Source organism: Rousettus aegyptiacus, unplaced genomic scaffold (genome assembly GCF_014176215.1).
Source record: "Rousettus aegyptiacus isolate mRouAeg1 unplaced genomic scaffold, mRouAeg1.p scaffold_m13_p_3, whole genome shotgun sequence".
NCBI classification, from domain to species: Eukaryota; Metazoa; Chordata; class Mammalia; order Chiroptera; family Pteropodidae; genus Rousettus; species Rousettus aegyptiacus.
Genome location: NW_023416306.1, coordinates 95053117 through 95074997, shown reverse-complemented (window position 1 = coordinate 95074997; position 21881 = coordinate 95053117). Strand labels below are relative to the sequence as shown.

Here is a 21881-nt window from a genome sequence, read left to right as displayed (position 1 = left end):
GTATCTAATAGTAGCTGTTTAGGACTTTTTACTGTGTTTTAACTCATTAAATTACATATATGAATAATATTATTTGAAAATCATTAGCATATATGACCTTTAATTACTAGGGGATATTTTAAAGAAGCACAACAGAAACATTTACTTTGTTCTTTAGGTAAAGTATCTCTTCTCATCTAAATAAAATGATTAAACCACAAACACTTCAAAATTTGTTTTACTTAAATTGAGTTCGATACTGAGAGAGAGTTTGTGTGGCTTGTTTTGCATCCATTAATTTACTCGTAAGTCAGTAATGTGGTTTTAACTGTTAAAAATTACTTGTTCAATTAAATCTTTCATTTTTCCTGAAAAGTCTCAGTGGGCATTGTCTAGTGTTTACTGTCTTTTAATTTTTATTCCTCTATTACATTTACAGTATACAGATGATGTTTAAATTTTACACACAAGTATTTAACTAGTTTTTATAAGTTATTTTTGTGTTATTTAAAATGTTTTTTTAAAAAGCTTTATTTTTCTTTTTCTTAAATGTTCACTCTAGGGTATCTGCTTTATATGTTATTTTTTTTTCTTGCATGTCATCCATTAAAGATTAGCTGTGGAAGGTTGGAGCATGGAGAGATTATGAATGACAGAACAACTCCTGTAGAATAATAATCAGTTTTTAGTATTTAATGCTGTTTGACTTTTGCAGACACATTTCTTATTAACCTTTGGTACAAAGAGAAATCCAGGTTCCTGATATCTCCTGGAGAAGATGAATTTGAGATCCCCTTCCAATTAAACTGAAATAAGGCCAATATTGGGTTTTAGCCAAAACAGGTCCTTAGTTCCTAAGTCTTATATTTATGAATCTATCTATCTGTCTATCTGTTTATCTATCTATCTATCTATCTATCTATCTATCTATCTATCTATCTATCTATCTTTGTTACATTTTACATATAATTCAGCGGTTAAATAATTTGCTTAGCTTACTCTACTGATTCTGTAAGCATTTAGTGTGCTTTTTGCATTTAAATATAGGTTCTTTTCTATGTACTCAAATTTAGACTAATTTTATAAATGAAAAAATGATGTCAAGACCTTCTTACAGAGAATTTTAATTTGTTTTTGGTAGGGAGGAGAGGAGTTTGTGATTGCCTAAAGCATCAAAACATAGAATCCTTGAAACTTACAACTTCAGTTTTTCTTTTCAGGTTAATACGTAAATGTTAAAAGTATAATCAATCTATCATTACAACAAATATATTAAAACACCCAATGAATTAGCATGGAAAAATAAAAATTGCTATGTAATTGAAAATATTTACATTGTTTTCTTATAAAAAGAGTTCATTCTTTGTGTCAGAAGAGTAGAAAATAACATTTACTTTTGAGAATTTTCATATTGGTATCATAATTTGAAGTAGATATGCCATACAAAAAAATCTCAAAATTATATTTCAGTGTTAAGCTTATTTATTTCACATTTAAAATTGTAGCTCTAATATCAGATATATAAAATGTTTGAATGTAAATAGCATATTTTCAGAAAGTATTCTTATATAGTCTTTGAGTTATCTGTATAAATACTTGGAGGTAATAATTGAGGGTTTCACAAAAAAAGTTCTTGTTTTATTAGTTTTGTTACTTAAACTTATTTTGTATTCTAATTAACCTTTAGTATTTTCTATGCTATTGGTAAATACAGCAGGTCCTCAAATAATGTTTTGTTATAACATTGATGAGATGTCATAGGGACTTAACTCTTGTATATCTCAGTAAGCCTGTGATAAAATTGGTGTCTTTATGGGCTGCTCAAAGTCGCAGAGCCTATCAATGATGTTAAGTGAGGACTTATAAATTTATAGCAGCTTTACAGAGAAAAAATTTATAGCATATCTTAAGAGCTTAAAATGCTGACTTTTAATGTAGTAGTTATACTTCTAGGAATTTTCCTAAGTAATTTGCTAAGTATAAAGATTTGCATACAAAGATGTTCATCACGGTGTTATTTATATAGTGAATAATTGAGAACAATGTAAAATCTAACATTAGGAGCATCTTAGTTCAGTCAAATATGGCATGTCCAAATGATAAAATTCTACACAGTATTTTATATTTTTGAAGACTGCTGAAGAATATGAGAACATATTCTGTTTATTTTAGATAATGCAGAAAGTTACGAAACTATGTAAAATATTTGTCTCTATATTCTTAAAATGAGCCTGTATTACTTTTTAATCAGAAAAAGTTATTTACAAACTAACTGTATAAAATGTTGAGCATTCAGATCTAATTTTAGAAAAACGTAATAGTCTCTTCTGTAAAGGAAGCTCTGAAGTAGTAGGTTGAATTCGGCATTGTAAATGCAAAAAAAAAAAAAATGGAAGCATTAGACTACTTGGAGTTGATGTGTTAATTTTCGGTGTGCGTTGGACATTTACCATCTCCATTTAAATTCTCAATAATCAATTTATTCAGAGAAATTACAATTTTTAAGGAAATTAAAAGACCTAGTGTAATGTTGGTGGTTCTAAAATATATATGTGGTAATTTCATAAAACACTATTATATTTGCAAGGAATTCATTTAATATCTTGTAAAGCCCTAATAGTAGATAGTCAAACAATGCGACATTCTTTCATATGTAGCAAAGATCTGCTTTTACAAATCTATTATCTGTGTTTATTTGTTGTTTAGAATTTTGGAATACGAATTGTAATCAGTGATTATTTTATGTGTGTCAATTCAAATCCTAATGATTTCTTCTTTCCTCTCTTTATGTTCAGCCTTTTCTATTTGCATAGCTACCTTGAGAATGTTAAATGGATTCTTTTTCCTGGGAAATGTCTATCCTCCAAATTATGTTATTTAGAGAATCATGATCCAGTGTTTAAACTAGATTGTTTTCCAATATACTGTCTCACTTCGACTGTATTTTAAAGGTAGTTTGAGAAGTGTAGAATATGGGTTTGTCAATAGACTTGAATTCTACTAAGAAAATATGTACTCTATCTTGACTCAATAAACTCATACTTAGTACAGTTCAGCTTCTTCATATTTACTCTTGCTCATATTAGAAAACAATTAGCTTACTAAACAAATTTGAGTATTTAGTAGTGGTGGTGGGGGGTGATCCTCTCTGAATCTTTTTGAATTTGACTAAGAATTATAGGATATTTGATAACCATGTTTAAAAATGGAGATATCCAAATATTATTGTAAACACCCAATGATTTGTTTTACCTACAATATAAGTATTTTACTTGGTTGGCTTACATAGTAGCTAATAATATTTGTTAATGTAATTTAACTGCTGTGAACCTTTACTGAACAAATATTGAAATTTATTCAAGTCAAAGAAAGAGAATCTCTAATGACTTTTGTTAAAGCTTCTATTTAATAGTTAAGGAGAAAAGTTTGTATGACATACGAGATGCAATTAACAGTAGATTTTACATTTAATAAAAAGAAAGAAGCATGCGTATTTGCTTTATTCATTCCATCATAATTTGCATTAGAGCTGTGGGTGTTTAATGAGCAAATTCCAACTAAAATGCTATATTGATTTTCTAGTGAACTTTGTAATAGTCATCTACCTTGGAAAGGCTCAGTGTTTACAATTAAGTTTTCTTTACTAAAAATGTTTGAGAGTTGCATATTGATCCTTTAAAAGTTCTGAATTGTAGAAGAAATTATGTTTTTCATAATTAACAAATTTTACACGCATAAAACCTAAAAACTCAAATATTATCACTCAGTAATACCTTAATTTTTAAAAAAATTCATAGTATTTATAAAATATATAATCAGATTTTATGTGTGTGTTTGTGTCTTATGGTATTTGAAATTTTAACCTTAGTATACTTAGAAGATAATCTTTAAATACACACATTATTTACATCTTTGGAGTTGATATAGCATTATAGAGGAACAAATATTTTTTTTTTCTTGATCACATTGGACCAAATAAGCCCTCCATGTAAAGTGTTTACCTTTAAGCATAAAAATAACTAGACTTATTATTAAAGCCCTTAATATTGCTAGCCTTACCTCTTTCATCAAATGTTATTGCAGTTAAAGTAGAACAGAGCTTACATTATTAAATGTCATTTTATAAAGATTTCATCACACTTTACGGAAGCCTATTGATGTTAAAGTTTTAGTAATTAGTATTTAGTAATTAGTAATTAATACTTTGATGTGCCAGAATATTTTAAGATAAAATAATATACATGTTAATCAATTTTTAGCATCATTTTATGCATCCTATCTTACTTAGAAATTAGAAGTGTTTTCAATGTAAAAATTTAAAAATATCTTAGAATATCATATTTTATACAAACTTATATCGTTATAATATGCAGTATATGATATAGAATGAGATATGAATAATTTTTCTTTCAGTCCATCTTTATAATTTTTGCAATCCAACAAAAAAGGCTAAAAAGTAAGGACTTTTTTTTTTACATACATAAGTGGTCCAAGTTAATCAAAATCACATTTTTAATATGTCTGGAAATGAAACCAAATCATAAGTGCGTGGATTGAGAGTGGTGATGGTAGTGATGGCATGGAACTAATGTTTATTAAGAATCCAGTTTGTTTATTTGGCTAAGAGCTTTCTTATATTATCTTATTTAACTTTCCTTCACAACATAAATGGTGGTATTATATCCATTTTATACACTTGAAATGCTACTAAAATAATTTAAGAAATACACTCTATGTAAAAATGAATTGTGTAAGTTTATATGATAACATCTTGGATCTAATCAAAGTCCATATTCTTCCTAATAAATGTCACTTTTTCTAAGCTGTTATGAATATCCTGCCTGAAAGGAGATTGTGTACAATTAGGGGGAAAATAAAACTCACTATTTGCCTACTATATTACAGGCAGAAGTTTCTTTCAAAACAGCCTGATGAGTTGATACATAACAGAATAGTATAGCCACAGAAAGTATAGCCACATAATAGTAAATGATACTACCTTAAAAAATTATAAAAATTGTGCTGAAATGTACTGGTTCTTTCAAAATCCAGTTTCATAACAAGAATCTCTTAACCTTATCTAAATTGTCAATTAAAAGTATTTGGTTTTATGCAAATGGACATCCAGTTGATCCAGCACATTTTATCAGAGTTTTTTTTTTTTTTACCCATTTATCTGGTGATAGAAATTTGGGTTGTTTCTAGTTTGGGGTTATTATAGATAAAGGTGCTATGAGTATTTGTGTTTAAGTTTTTGTATGAACAAAACATTTTAATTTCTCTTGAATAAATATCCATGAGTGAAATAGCTGAATCTTTAGTAGGTGTATGTTTAATTTTTTAAGAAACCAACAAACTGCTTAATCTATTCTCCATCTGTTTAAGACACTGTTTTCTCTTATCCAGCCTTATTTTCCTTCAAAACCTTTACTATGATCTGTTATCTATATCTGCCTATCTGCCTACTTACTGTTTGGCCTGTTTTTCTTTCTACTGTCTGTCTCTCTGTAATAGAATGTTCTCCAGGATGAGGACTTTTCAGACCACTGTATTCATATTCCTTAAAACTAGATGGATAACTGCCACAGGCGCTTAATAAATATTGGAAGGATGGATGGATGGATGGGTGGGTGGGTGGAAAGGTGGATGGGTGGATATTTCTCTTTCCTTAGGTTCAGGTTGTTAGAAGTGATTTTGGCTTTTGCCCTGCCATTGCATGTTCCATTTCATACTCTACTATGCAAAAGATAATACAGTTGGCTCTTTGTATCCACAGGTTTGTTATTCATAGATTCAACCAACCACAGATCAAAAATACTCATATAAAAAAATTTCCAGAAAGCTCTAAAAAGCAGGACTTGAATTTGCCATGCATTAAGCACTATGCTGAATCCATGCAAATGAAATTTTGTGTAAGCGTGCCCTGCTATAGCCTATATGCAAATATAGGTCATATACAAATACTATGCCATTTTATATACAGGACTTGAGCATCTGTGGATTTTGGTGTCCATGGGGGTCCTGGAACCAATCCCTTGTGCATACCGAAGGACAACTGTGGTTGATTTAATCTCAGGGTTTGTTTCTTCTACTTATAATTTAATACAAAATAATTGTCTTAACTGTGTTGATCTATGATAAATCCTAGCAGAAGCTCAATGTTTTATGAACTAAAAGAACATTTCAAACACCTTTTCTAAGTTTGTTTTGTGTTTGACAGTACAAATAAAATTTGGACTAGTAGTCCAGGTTTTTGAGACCCTTTTTGTCTAACATAGTAATATTTTAAGTCATGTAAGATTTAAAGTAGAAATTATGCTTAAAAATAATTTCAGATTACATCAAAGTTCTTTTTATAGTGCTGCACAAATCTAGATGATGCCATTATTATAATCTATATAAATGGTGCCTCTAGAGAAGCGCAATGCTAAAGCAGCACAGCTTTGTCACTGTTTAATCTTCCCTGATCTCATTTTCTTTCCTCTCCTTCCACCATCCTATTGTGGTAACTACTATCCTGACTTTGGTATTTGGGCATTTCTATGCTTGTTTTAATATTTTCACTGTGTTTATCAGTAAATAATAGGTAGCTGTCTTTGCAATTTGCTATTTTTGCCAAAATTTCATTATTGAGATTTTTCCATTTGTCCACAGTTAATTCATCTTAAATGCTGGATAACATTCCATTTTGAATGTTAAGTAAGTTATTTATTTTTTCTGCTGTTCTCAGACATTTGAGTTATTTCTAAATTTTTGTTATTATATAGTGCCACAATAAGCACTTTTATACGTTTCCTTGTGTACATGTGCAAGAATTTCTTTGGGCTACACACCAAAGGGAAGATTTGCCAGGTTATAGCCTAGACACATTTTCAACTATTGTAAATATTGCTAAATTTTTCCTTCATAGTTGTAGAAAAATATACACCTATCTGCAGTATGTATGAGTTTACTTTATTTCACAAGCTCCAATATTTGTTATTACTTGACCTTTTAATTTCTGCTTTTATGCATATAAAATGATATCTCAACTTTGCAGTAGCTTTTAAAAATAATGTTTTCTCAAGTGATTAATTGATAACAATTCAGTTGAATAAAATAACAGAATTATTTTGGGGATCTATTTTTTGCTAAAAGTATGCATTTCTCTTTTATTTTCTCTAATTAATTACGGGTTAATATTTTGGTAGCTCTAGTTGAAGAAGTGTATTCTGCACAAAGGGAACGTGATGAAGCTGTTATGTCTCGACTGCAGTTAGCCAATGAGGAGAGAGATGAAGCAATTGCACAACTCAAGCACATGGAAATGTCTCTAAAAGTGTATGTACACATTTAAAACTATATATGACATTAGGAACATTTTTAAAGTGCATGTGTTATGTGGCGGTTACATATTCAGAAATGTTACTGATTCTTGTATGTTACATTGGTTCATTCCACATCCCCGCTGTCTCTCTAAAACTTCTGGCATGTTGTAGTAGTTTGCATATCAAACTGTAGAAAGGCCCTAGATCATCTAGAAATATGTTACTTGTAAGATTGATAGAATGTAGCAGCATAATATTTTATGATGGTCCATCAGTATACTTATTGTTCTCTCTGCCCAACATTGTACTAGGCTGAGTGCAGGATCACAGTAAAGTACTATTTGAAACATGGTTCATTAGGGAGACAGGTCATTATATAATTATCATGACAGTCTTCAACTTATGATTAGGTAAAATGATTTGGTTTTTGTTTAATGGTTTCATTGTGGGTGGTGAGGTATACAGAAGACTGAGACTTATTATAAAGCATTAAACTCATTGAAAAAGGAACAAAAATTTTACTTATATTCTATCTACACTGTATACTTCCAAATAACCGTCTTTGCAAAAGGGAAACATCATTCCAAACACTTCTTTTTACTTAGATACTTAAATAGTATTATCTGGAAGGATAGATGGTTAGTGGTTTAATGGATATATACATAGAATTAATTTGGTGGAAATCAAATCATTCTCTATATTCTGTTTCATTTGAGAAGCGTCATAGCGTGGAGGTTAAGAGCACAGATTCCAGACTCAAGCCATCTATCTTTGAATCTTGGCTCTACCACTTCTATCTGTATAGCCATGAACAAGTTACTCAGGGGCTCTAGGACTGTGGTTTTTTTGTTTGTTGGTTGGTTTGTCTACAGAATGGTTAAATAGCATCTGCTTTACATAGATTATGAGGACTAAATATTAATAAATATTGAAAAGTACCCAGCTCATAACAAATGATGTAATAAAGTATTACTTGAATTTAAGAGTAATAATCAATTGAAGTAAAACTAAAGAAATTTTTGAACTTCATGCAGTGTTTTCTCTCAAAAAAATATATTCTCTAAAGATCCATCTAAATTTGAGAAAAAAGACTAAAAAACATTGTTAGAATCATCAGGTTTTTTTCAGTTTTTGGAAACATGCAGTATTTCAGTTAAACAGTACTATTTGACTCTTAGCTATGAAATAATCAGTTTAAACTCATTTTTTCTTTTTCTTTATAAAGTTGATTTTTAAAATATTTATAAAAGTTGCATTAGATTCTATGGCAAGAGTGGCCCCCTGTTTAGTTTTAATCTTTAAAAGGATGGGATACTTATTATTGGAACTTTTATCAGATGTGGCATTTTTGTGCCTGAGTTCTTTATTGGAGGGAATTCCTGAGTAACAGAATTTCATTTTCAAAGAGATTTTGAGGAGGAGCTCATATTCTCTCATTTAACATGCTCCAGAATGTCTCCGTGTTATCCTTATATTCAAATTGGTTATAAATAAAATTTTGGGGTTAAGTCTTTTTTCATTCTAAATACTCTAAAAATGTTACTCTCTTTTATGACATTGAGTATGGCTGAAAAGAAGTTTGAGGTCAATCAATTTTTTTTTTTTCTCACTTAAGGGTAGTTTGTTTTTTTCTGCCTAGATACCTGAAAGATTCTTTCTTTATTCTTTAAATAGAACTTAATCAGGATGTTTGTTCTGATTATTTTTTAATAATATTTTTGGAACCACAGCATAACTTTCTATGGGTCATTTGGTTTTTCCTTTATTTTTATGGAAATTTTAGATTGGTGGATATTTTATTCTATTTTTTAGATTTTCTATTTTAGAGACTTTAGTTAATCTTATAGTGGTACACTTTTGTCTTTATTATCTGTTCAATAATTATTTTAATCCCTGTCTTTTTTTCTGCTTCACTGTGATAATCTCAAACTTTTTCTATATGTTAATAAATCCAACTTGTACTATTCCATTCTCTGTTCTTTCTAGTTCATTTATTAAAGTGTTTGTTTATGGTTTTCAATTTCTTTTTTTTATTCACTCTTTTGTTTTGGCATCATCTCTTTGAACTATATTTTATTGAATTCATGTTCTTATGTTCTCCTAAAATGCCAGTGATTAGCAGGAAAATTTTCTTCTTCTCCTTGGTTTTGTTATTTTTTATATTATGATCTTTATCTTTTTTTCATAGTATTATGTCATGTTTATGGTGTATTCATAGTTGACATGTCTTTTTTCTTCATCTTGCTCATGCTTAAATTGTCAAGAACTTTTCTGTGTTCTGATATGGTACAGTGAATTTTCCTCGAGAAATGTTATTTGAAACCTGTTTGCCTTCACCTCTGAGCAGCAGTAGCTTGGAAAGGTATTGCTTTCGAACCACCTACATAGCTTAGGGCACAGGGTGGGTATAGAGGTTGGGAAGACTACCCTGGGGCTGTATGCCCCTGTTAGTGTCCTGCATGCACCCAGGGTTCACTTTACCTGGTCTTGTATATACCCTAATTCCTTGGAGTATTACTTTTGGCCTTTTATTTGTTCTACCAGTACAGTAGAAAATGGCCATCCCTGATGAATCTTACTTCCTCTCTAAAGATTCTTCAGTAATGCAGGCTTCTACTCAGGAAAGTTTTACTTTACTTTTCTCTGGCCTATCTATTCACTTCACTGGTCTCCCAAGTTATTTCCAAGTGCTGTGGTTTTAGTGAAAAATTCTCAGGATTTGGTGAGTTGTCTTTTCTCTATATGTGTTTTCATAAAAGAGAAAGTTAGGTGAATCTGACCAAAATGATCATTTCTCCACCCGTTGCCCTGTTTCTACTTTAAAAAAATTACTATGCAATGTCCTATTTCCTTTCCTGTTTGATTAATTTTTATCATTTGTTCATGTGGTTATAAGATGGGATAGATTTCTATGTTCAGATTTAATTCCACCATCTTGACTTGGACTTACTTTTTTCCCCAGTAAACTTTTTTTTTAGAATACTTTTAGATTTACAGAAAAATTTTGAAGATAGTATCTCCTCACTCAGTTTTCCTTATTGTTAATGTCTTAACATTACCTTGGTAAAAATGTCATAGGAGAGAGAGCAGCATTGTAATGTAACTAGTAACTAAACTCTACCCTTTATTCAGATTTCACTGATATTTTTGTAATGTTCTTTCTATGTTTCAAGATTCTGTCCAGGGTTGCATATACACTTAGTTGCTATGTCTCCCTTGCTTACTCTAGTCTGTGAACATTTTCTCAGACTTCTCTTATTTTTGATGACCTTGACAGTTTTCTGGAGTACTGGGTCAGGTATTTTATAGAATATCTCACAATTTGGGGGTTTTCTGATGTTTTTCTTATGGTTAGACTGATGTAATGGGATTTTGAGACAAAGAGTACAGGAGTGAAGGGCCATTCTCATCATCACATTATTTCAAGGTTATATTCTGTCAGTGTGACTTATAGCAACGATGCTAATCTTGATTACCTGGTCAAAGTAGTGTTTGCCATGTTTCTCCACAGTTAAGTTACTTATACATATTGCCCTTTCATACTCTACAATTTGAAGCAAATCACTTAAGTGCAGCCCAGATTCAAGGAAGGAAGAGAAGAGGTAGCCCGAGAGGTTAATTAAGCTCTACTTCCCTCAGAGAAGAATATGTGCATAAATTATTTGTAATTCTTCGGTACAAGAAATCAGTCTCTTCTCCTTCACTCGTTTATTTATTTATATCAATATGACTCATTAATATTCATTTAATATGTTGGGTTATAACATATTAACCCAACTTTGTTGCTTGGAGTATTCCATCTTTGGCCTTTGGAAACTCTTTCAGTTGCTTCTTTTATCAATTTGATATGTCCTTATCCTTTTGATTTTTTAACACTTTACTTTTTGGCACTACGAGACGCTCCAGGGTCATGTTCTATAGGGATGTATTGAGATGTCCCCCACCCCTAGAATCAGCCATTCCTCAAAGGTGCCCTGGTCCCTTTTATTGGAAAATGGTATTAGAAACTAAGACCAGGATGCCAGGTGTGCTCATTGTTGCTGGGTATGACTATTCCTACGCCTGATCAGGAGAAAGAGCTAGGAAATACATGTATGTATATTAACTAATGTATATACACGTATCTATAATTAATTATGTATCTATCCATTTGAATCTTTCTTAAGCTAAACCTAAATTCATATTGTCTCTGATTCTAATCCATTACCATGTAATTCATTCTAGCTTTCCCCTTTTTTCCTGTATATAATTTCCCTCTACAACAGTAAATAACTTGGCTTCCGTGCCACACCATCCATTTACTTATTTGTTCTACTTCAGTATACATTATAATGCTTTTAGAAGCATTAACACATACCTCCATGAGAAACAACTTTATCAGCCAGAGTACGCTGTTTATATATAGTTCCTTTAGTCGAGTCTTGTAGTTTCCAGTCAAAATACCACTTTGCAAAGTTACTTAGGTTGGCTCGTTTGTTTTACATACGTGCTTAAGTGAGGTTATGCCATATATTCCGAATGTGTCAGGCTCTCTTTCACAGTCTGCATCCTATTCTAGAATCCTCTGATCTGGTGATTTTTTTAGAAAAAATTTTTGGCAATTTTAAATAAAGTTTCTATATGCATTCTCATACAGGTTTTTGTGTGGGCATATGTTTCAAGTCAGTTGGTTAAACCTAGTAGCTTAATTGGTAGGATTTATGTTAAATCTGTGTTAACTTTGGGAGGAACTGCCAGACTCTCCTATAGTGGCTATACCATTTTGCATTCATACCAGCAGTGAATCAGAGTTCTTGTTGCTCTCCGTCTTTACCAGCACTCGAAATTATTGTTTTTGTTTTGTTTTGTTTCCTGTTTTGGATGTTAGACAATCTCTGGTGACAAATAATATTGAGTATCTTTTTATGTTTATTTGCCATCTTTATATCTTCTGGGTAAAGTGTCTGTTCTTATATTTGACCAGTTTTTCAAATTGGATTGTTTGTTTTCTTGTTAATTTTTATATTTCTGGATTAAGTCCTTTATCAAATAGTTGATTTTCAAATATTTTCTTAGAGTCTATGTAGTTTTAATATTTCTTTTAGCATTGTGTTTAGCAGAACATTACTTTTCAATTTTGATCAAATCTATTTTATTGGTTTCTTTTTTTCTTTCATGGATTTTGCTTTTGGTATTGAATCTAAAACTCATTGATTGTCATAGTAAGGTAACACAGATTTTTCTTCTGTGTTTCTTCTAAAAGTTATAAATGTTATATTTTACATTTAGGTCTGTTATCCATTTTGAGTTAATTTTTGTGTAAGGTATGTGGTACTATTGAAGATTTTCGTTGTTTTTTGCATATGGACATCCATTTATTCCAGCACCATTTGTTGAAAAGGATATCATTTCTCCATTAAATTTTCTTCATACCTTTGTCAAAAATCAGTTGACTATATTTGCGTGAGTTAATTACTGGACTTTCTGTTCTGTTCCATTGATCTGTGGTGCCTATCCCTTTGCCAATACCACACAGTCTTTTTTTCCCTTCATTTTTATTTTTCAACTAGAGTTGAAATTCAGTATTATTTTATATTTGTTTCAGGTACAACAAAGTGGTTAGACATTTATATAACTTATGAAGTGATCCCCTTAACTAATATAGTACCCACCTGGCACTATACATAGTTATTACAGTATTATTGACTGTATTCCTTATGCATCACTTCTTCTCCGTGACACTTTTGTTACTACCAATTTGTACTTCTTAATCCCTTTACTTTTCTTAACCAGCCTCCAATCTCCCTCCCATCTGTTAATCATGTTTGTGCTCTATCTGTGTGTGTTTTCATTTAGTTTGTTTGTTTATTTTGTTCTTTATAATCCACATGTAAGTGAAATCATATGGTATTTGTCTTTCTCTGTATGACTTATTTCACTTAGCATAATACCATCTATATCCATCCATGTTGTTGCAAATGTTAAGGTCTCATTTTTTTTTATGACTCAGTAATATTTCATTACACGTGCAACTCCCCCCCCCACCTCCGCCTCCCCCCCACAACTTCTTTATTTAATCATCTGTTGATGGGCACTTAGGTTGCTTCCATATCTTGGCTGTTGTAAATAGCACCACAGTGAGCATAGGGGTGTATACGTCTTTTCAAATTAGTATTTTGGTTTTCTTCAGATAAATACCCTGAGGTAGAATTGCCGGGTCATAAGGTAGTTGTTTTTAATTTTTGAAGGAACCTGAAAACTGTTTTCCATAGTAGTTGTACCGACTCGCAGTCCCACCAACCTTGTATGAGGGTTTCCTTTTTTCCACATTGTCACCAATGCTTTTTGTTTTTTGATTTATGGCTATTCATTCTGACAGGTGTGAGGTGATGTCTCATTGTGGTTTTGCATTTCTCTGATGATTAGTTAACGTTGATCATCTTTTCATTTGTCTATTGGTCATTTGTGTGTCCTTTTTGGAGAAATGCCCATTCAAGTCCTCTGACCATTTTTTAATTGGGTTGTTTGTCTTTTTGATGTTGAGTTGTATTAGTTTTTTATAAATTTTGGATATTAACCCCTTATCAGATGTATCATAGGCAAATATCTTTTCCTATTTGATAGGCTGTCTTTTCGTTTTATTGTTTCCTTTGCTGTGCAAAAACTTTTTAATTCGATGTAGTCCAATTTGTTTATTTTTTTTCCCTTGCCCAAGAAGATATATCAGAAAAAATATTACTAAGACCAATATCAGAGGGGTTACTACCTGTGTTTTCTTCTAGGAGTTTTATGATTTGGGGGTCTTACATTTAAGTCTTTAATTCATTTTGAGTTTGTTCTTATATATGGTGTAAGTAGGTGGTCCAGTTTCATTTTTTTTGTATGTATCTGTCCAGTGTTACCACCACCATTTATTAAATAGACTGTCTTGACCCCATTGTATATTCTTGCCTCCTTTGTCATGGATTAAAGGGCTACACAGGTGTGGATTTATCTCTGAACTCTCTATTCTGTTCCATTGATCTCTGTGTCTGTTTTTATGCCAGTACCTTGCTGTTTTGATTATTATAGGCTTGTAGTATAGTTTGATATTAGGTAATGTAATACCTCCTCCAACTTTGTTCTTTTTTTTTTTTTTTTTCTTCCCCAGAATCACCATGGCTATTTAGGGTCTTTTACGGTTCCATATAAATTTTAGGATTATTTTTTCTAGTTCTGTAAAAAATGTTGTTGGTATTTTCATAGGAATTTAATTAAATCTATAGATTGCTCTAGGTAATATGGACATTTTAACGATGTTAATTCTTCTGTCCATGAGCCTGGTATTGTGTATTCTTCCATTTATTTAAATATTTCTTTCTTTCTTCAGTGACATAATTTTCAAGAATAGGTCTTTTACCTCCTTAGATAAATTTATTACTAGGTATTTTATTGTTTTTGATGAAATTGTAAATGGGATTTTATTAATTTCTCTCATGTTAATTCATTATTGGTGTATAAGAATGCTACTGATTTCTGAATATTAATTTTGTGTCCTGCTACTTTACTGAATTCATTTATCAGTTCTGAAATAGCTTTTGGTGTAATCTTTAGGGGTCTCTGTATATTGTGTAATGTCCTCTGCAAATAATGGAGTTTTACTTCTTCCTTTCCAATTTGGACACCTTTTATTTATTTTACTTGCCTGACTATTGTGGCTAGGACTTCCAACATTATGTTGAAAAAAAAAGTGGTGAAAGTAGACATCTTTGTCTTATTCCTGATCTTAAGGAAAATACTTTTAGCTTTTTCCACTTGAGTATTATGTGAGCTGTGCGTTTGTTGTCATCTGTGGCCTTTATTATGTTGAAATATGTTCCCTCCATTCCTACTTTACTGAGATCTTTTATCATAAATGGATGCTGGTATTTGTCAAATGCTCTTTCTGCATCTATTAATATGATTATGTGATTTTTATCCTTCATTTTGTTTATGTGGTATATCACATTAATTGATTTCTGGATATTGAACCAAACTTGCATCCCAGAAATAAATTCCACTTGATCATAGTTGTGGATATGTTTAATGTATTGCTGATTTCATTTTGCTACTATTTTTTGTGGATTTTTGCATCTATATTCATTAGGGATATTGCCCTGTAATTTTGTTTTGTAATGTCTTTGTCTGGTTTTGGAATCAGGATAATGCTGGCATCATAAAATGAGGTTGGGAGTCTTCTCTCTCCTTGAATTTTTTGGAATCATTGAGAATGATAGGTGTTAAGTCTTCTTTGAGTATTTGGTAAAATTCACCTTGAAGCCATCTGGTTCAGGGCTTTTGGTTTTGGTGTGTTCTTTGCTTACTTATTTGATTTTGTTAGTAGTAATCAATTGGTTTAGATTTTTTGTTTCTTCTTGACGCAGCCTTAGAAGAATGTATGTTTCTAGGAATGTATTCATTTCTTCAGTATTGTCTTATTTGGTGGCATACAGTTGCTTGTAGTATTATCTTATATCCTTTGTATTTCTGGGGTGTCAATGTCACTTCTCTTCCATTTCTGATTTTACATATTTGGGTTGTCTCTCTTTTTCTTGATGAGTCTGGTTAAGATTTATCAGTTTTGTTTATCTTTTCAAAGAATCGGCTCTTGGTTTCATTGATCTTTCATAATGTTTTTTTAGACTCTATTTTATTTATGTCCACTCTGATCTTTATTATTTCCTGCTTTCTACTCACATTGGGCTTTATTTGCTGTTGTCTTTTTAATTCCTTTAGGTGTAAGATTAGATTGTTTGAGATTTTTCTTGTTTCTGTAGGTAGGCCTGTATTGCTATAAATCTCCCTCTTAGGAATGGTTTTGCTGTGTCCCATAGATTTTGAGTCAATGTGTTTTAATTTTCATTTGTCTCAACATAATTTTTCATTTTTTCCTTGATCTCACTGTTAACCCATTCATTGCTTACAAGCATGTTATTTAGCTTCCAGGTGTTTGTGTATTTTTCAGTTATTTTCTTGTAGTCAATTTCTAATTTCATACCATTGTGGTCAGAGAAGACACTTGATGTGATTTCAGTCTTCTTAAATTTATCGAGACATGTTTTGTGGCCTAACATGTGGTCTATCTTGGAAAATGTTCCATGTGCAATTGAGAAGAATGTTTATTATGCTGCTTTGGGGTGAAATGTCTAAAAATATCAATTAAGTACATCTGGTCTAGTGTATCTTTTAAGGCCACTATTTTCTTGTTGATTTTCCATCTTGAAGATCTGTCCATTGGTGTCAGTGGGGTGTTACAAATTCCCTACCGTGACTGTATTACTGTTGACCTCTCTCTCTCTTTATGTCAGCCAACATTTGCTTTATATATTTAGGTGCTCCTATGTTAGGTGTATATATGTTTATTACGGTTACGTCTTCTTGTTGAATTTACCCCTTTATCATTTTGTAATGTCCTTCTTTGTCTCTTATTTTTTTTCTTCATTTTTATTTGCATGAAATATCTCACCCATCCCTTTACTTTCAGTCTGTGCATGGCTTTCAATCTGAAATGGGTCTCTTGTAGACAGTATATGTATTGGTCTTGTTTTCTTATCCATTCAACTACTCTATGTCTTTTGATTGAAACATTTAATCCATTTACATTTAAAGTGATAATTGATAGGTACATAGTTATTGCTATTTTATTATTCATGTTTATCCCTCCCCTCACTTCCTTTTCATAAGGAAGTCCCTTTAAAATTTCTTGTAATATTGTTTTGGTGGTGATGAATTCCTTCAACTTTGCTTATCGGAGAAGCTCTTTATCTTACCTTCAATTTTGATTGATAGTTTTGCCAGGTATAGTAGTCTTGGTTGTATTCCCTTTCTTTTCATCATTTTGAATATTTCTTGCCAGTCCCTTATGGCTTGTAAAATTTCTGTTGAAAAATAAGTTGACAGTCTTATGGGAGCTCCCTTGGAGGTAACTAATGCTTTTGTTCTTGCTGCTTTAAGATCCTCTTTGTCTTTAATCTTTGGCATTTTGATTATGATGTGTCTTGGTGTGAGCTTCTTTGAGTTCACCTTGTCTGAGATTTTCTGTGCTTCCTGGGCCGTATGTCTACTCTCTTTGCCAAGTTATGGAAGTTTTCAATCATTATTTTTTCAAATAAGTTTTCAGTTCCTTGCTTCCTTTCTTCTCCTTCTGGTACCCTCTTAATGTAAATGTTGCTGCACTTGACGTTGTCCCAGAGGTCCCTTAAACTTTCCTCAGTTTTTGAATAATTTTTTTCTTGTTTCCTGTTCTCATTGGATATTTTCTGCTACTTTTTCTTCTAGATTGCTAATTTGAACTCCCGCTTCATCTAATCTACTGTTGATTTCTTCTAGTGTATTCTTCATTTCAGTTATTGTATTCTTCATTTCTAACTGTATTTTTTATGGTTTCTTTGTCCTTTTTTATGCCTACTATCTTTTTGTTGAAGTTCTCACCAAGATCATCAATTTTTCCCTTAAGTTCATTGAACATCTTTATAAACAGTGATTTGATCTCTGTATCTGGTAGGTTGCTTGCCTATATTTCATTTAGTTTTGTTTTCTGGAGTTTTTTCCTGGTCTTTCATTTGCACATTTTTCTTTGTTTTCTCAGTTTGGCTTTTGAGTTTTTTCTATGTATTAGATAGAGCTGGTACATCATTCCGTTTTAGCCAGGTGGCCTTATATATTAGGTGTCCTGTGTAGCTTATTGGTACATTCTCCCAGATCACCTGTGCTGGGTGCTCCAGGAGTGTCCCTTGTGTGGGTTGTCTATGCTCTCCTATTGTAGTTGATCCTTGATTTCTGTTGGCACGTCAGTGGATGGGATCGACTCTCAAACTGACTGGCCGTGAGGATTCACCACACCCACAGGGTATAAGCTGCTGTGTGGGGATTGACCTCATGGAGTGGGATTCACCCCAGTGTGCTCGTGTGCCTGTTGAGATCACCCTTTTGGTGTGTCTTTATGGAGCTAATCAGGTGGTGTTCTGTTGTGGTCTAATGCCAGGCTCCAGGTACGTTGGTTCTGGGGCCCCTTGGGAGGGGCTCCCATGCAGTCCAAAGTCACTTATGGCCTTTTACCAGCACAGAGCGACGTGGTAGAAACTACAAAGCTATTTGTAGCTAGTCACTCACTACGTTGGTACTAAAGGCACATGGAAGAAGCCAAGCTATGAACCTGAGCTGGCTGCACCAGTATCAGGCCTGGGGAAGCTCAGCAGAAGGCCCAGGGTATCCGAAGTCCTTAGACTTCCTGCTGGCTGCTTGGAAGGCTCTGCAACTGAATGAGCCTCAATTGATACTTGAATTGAGTGAGGCAGGATCCCAGGAAGTCACCAGGGCAGCTCAAGTAGTGTTCATCAGGTTAGTGCAGATTCAGATATCGTGCCAATACTGCTGAGCCTGTGGCCATTTGCAAATGTCTTAAATCTCACTGAGGCTATTCACTGCCCACCTTGGGCCTGCAGACCCCAAGATTTGTTCAAGCAGTACTACAGCTCCAGCTGGGGCTGGTTGCTTACCACCGGAATTATAATTATCTTCAGAGGCGCTTAGGAGCCAAGGCTTGTTGACTGTTGCTGAAAGAGCCTCCTACTAAGATGACAAGGTGTGACTGGTTGCCTGGCAAAGAATGTGCCCCTGACAATTTGAGAGTCGGATGGCGTGGGGTTCCAGAGAGTCACCAGGGTAAGCAAGCAGAGTTTACCAGGCCAATGCAGATTCAGATTTGGCCGTGTTGAGGGCAGGGCTCAACACAGGCAAGATGGCATCCATCTGTAGGCTGCACAGGAGGAGGGTTCAATGCAGGGTTAATGGCAGCTTTCCTTCCATCCCTCACCCTGAAACCACACAACTCAGTCTTTTCCTGTATGTCTCTGGTGCCCCTGGAGCTCCTGTCCCTCTGCCTGAGAGTGAGTCTGTACATAGGCCCTTTAAAGGGATGTCTGGGTTTCCAGCCTTTTGTCTCACCTGAGCAGACAGAATCCCCATTGATTTTTACTGCTAGATTTGATGGGGACTTCTTTTCCTGGCATTCAGACTCTGAGCCAGGAAGCCCCAGTGTGGGGCTGTGGCTCTTTGCTACTCCAGGGGAACCTTTACCGCCCATTTCACATCTCTGCCTCTTCTTCCAGCCTCAATGTAGTTATGTTCAGCTAGTCTTCAGATGGTTTTCCATGTTGATTGTTCTATAATTTGATTATAATTTTAGTGTGGTCATGGGAGGTGGCAAGCACAGCAGTAATCTACTCTACTGTCTTGACCAGAACTTCCAAACTATGAAGTCTCACACAGTCTTGATTACTGAATCTTTATAGTAAGTCTTGAAATCAGATAATATAAGCCCTCTACTTTTGCTTGTTTATTGTAGAATAGTTTCAGCTATTCTAGTACCTGTACTCTTCCATATATGTGTTTTAGAATCAGTTTGCTTTTATCTACAAAAAAAGTTGCTGGAACCAGATGTTTTTAAACATACTTTTCAAAGTAGATACCTTTTTTTTCTTTCAGTACTGTTTCCACCGTAACTTTATAACTCTTATTAAGGGATTTTCAAGTACCATTTCATTCAGTTTGTCAACTGCCACACCATACTATAATTACATGAAATTTATGACCATAAAGCTCGTTACGGTATTGATCACCAATTTTATTTATGAAATTTGCTTTTAAATAGGTTTTAGTGATTTTCAGAAATCAAATTTAGTCCCAAAAGATAACATCTTTTTTTCATACAATAACACAACTCATTGAGGTAGTCGATATTCATGTTTTATAAGTGAAAAAACTTTGAGTGGTTGACTGGTCGCTCAAAGAGTCAGTCAATTATGCATTACAAGACTCGGTCTATCTCATACTCACACAGGCAACTCAAACTTAGCAACTAAAAGGGAATTTATAATGTATTAATTCATTCTTAAAACTGTTCTTCGTGGTCCCTATACTAATCAGTGGTACAAGTGATATATCTTTCTTTAATTTGTTTTACCCCCACTGCCCTCTATCTACTTTAATTTGTACATGTATTTGTTACAGTTTTTATTACAATATATTAAAATGAGGGGTTCTTAAGTAGAGCCTTTTTCATTTTGTTCTTCGTAGCTTTTGTTCTGAAGGAGAAATGGGAAAAGAAAAGGAAAACAATCGCAAACCTTTTCTTTTAGTTAATTCATTCATTCAATAAATATTTATTGAATATATATTTATATGTCAGGTACAGTTCTGTTTGCTCAGAACACAGCATTATTGTCCCAGTTTAGTTAAGATCGACATTAAGTAAATAATTACATAAATACTTAAAATAATATTTACTGATGCAACCAATTGGTTTCTAGGAACAGTTTATAGTCAACTCTTACAGTATTATAATCTAGGGGTACAGGTGGAGGGATCAGGAAGAACCATACATAAGGAGGAAGACTAACAACAACAAAGATTAATATGTTAGCATCTTTTTAAATGGCACTGTGGAGGTTTCTTTCTACTCATCTGGTCTATAGGTTCTGAACTTTCAATGGTATAGTTTAGACTAAATCCTTGTTAAGATAAAACCAGTTTATAACAGCTTTCGTTGATAGAAAGGCATATTTGGAGGATTAAGTATAGGTTGACATTATAAATAGATTATTTCATATCTCTTTCTATTTTCATTTCTTATTTTTTCTTCCTGTAATCTTCAAATTCCTCTGTCTTTTTTCTCTTTGCCACTTCTGACTTACTTTGCATCTTTCTGTTTAATGTCTGTGTTATCTTATTACTCTCCCACTTCTCTGCCTTCCCTTACCCCTTGAATCTTCAGTGCTTTGTCTTTTTTACTTTTATCCACAAATAGGAAAAAAGTAAAAAGAATTCAAGTTAAAATGACTTACATATACATACTAACATAGGCAAGTTTGCATATGTATATTCTAACTTTTGAGAACATAATATATTTTTTCAGTCTCTTTGTTATTGTTGGTGTATTTTTTAACATATTAAGAATGGTACTATATAAAAATGAGACTTAGAGAATAAAAACAAACAGTTTAGAATTTTCTGATTAGCTGATCACTCGTTCTTTTTATAATTTGAGGTCAAAGTTTACCTTATTCCCATTGAACGGGTGAATGACTATAGGTTCAGAAAAGAAAGACATAAAAGACATGATATTGAGTGATTTAGGGATAAATCAAGAAATGTGACATTTCATACATGGGTCTTTTCACTTAGAGTGCAAGGTTGTCAGTCAGAATTTGCATGGTATAGGAAATCAATTGAAACTTGAGCCCATGGACATTTACTTCAGCAAAATTCTTACTAATTATCATGACTATGTCTAGTTAGACTGTTGTAGGCATAAATTAGAGTTTATAAAAGGTTGAGGTTCTTTTGTGTAATTGTAAACCTTAAATTAATAATATCTAATTTATAGTTTCTCAGGTATATTTTGTATAACACTATTCTTTATTAAAGCAGTGAAGTTTTATATGCTGTATATGCTGCTAGTAAGCCTTAAACCTAAAAGGTCATTTTATATAGAAAAGTGAATATACTGTATAGGTGATTTAAATTGTCTTATGTTTTTCTAAAGGTTGATTGTTTTGGTCTAATTTTTATGTTTTCTTAAGTAATAAATTTAAGTGA

The 21881-nt window shown here is 32.6% G+C and overlaps 1 protein-coding gene across 4 annotated transcripts in view; it reads left to right on the top strand.

Annotated features, from left to right (window-relative positions):
* MIPOL1 (mirror-image polydactyly 1) overlaps nucleotides 1-21881 on the top strand; it is a 231853-nt gene that overhangs the window by 50838 nt on the left and 159134 nt on the right. For all 4 annotated transcript variants that reach the window (XM_016138601.2, XM_016138599.2, XM_036238290.1 and 1 more), the window contains one exon: nucleotides 7170-7299. In XM_016138601.2, the coding sequence (XP_015994087.1) occupies nucleotides 7170-7299 (130 nt within the window). The remainder of the gene's footprint in view (nucleotides 1-7169; nucleotides 7300-21881) is intronic.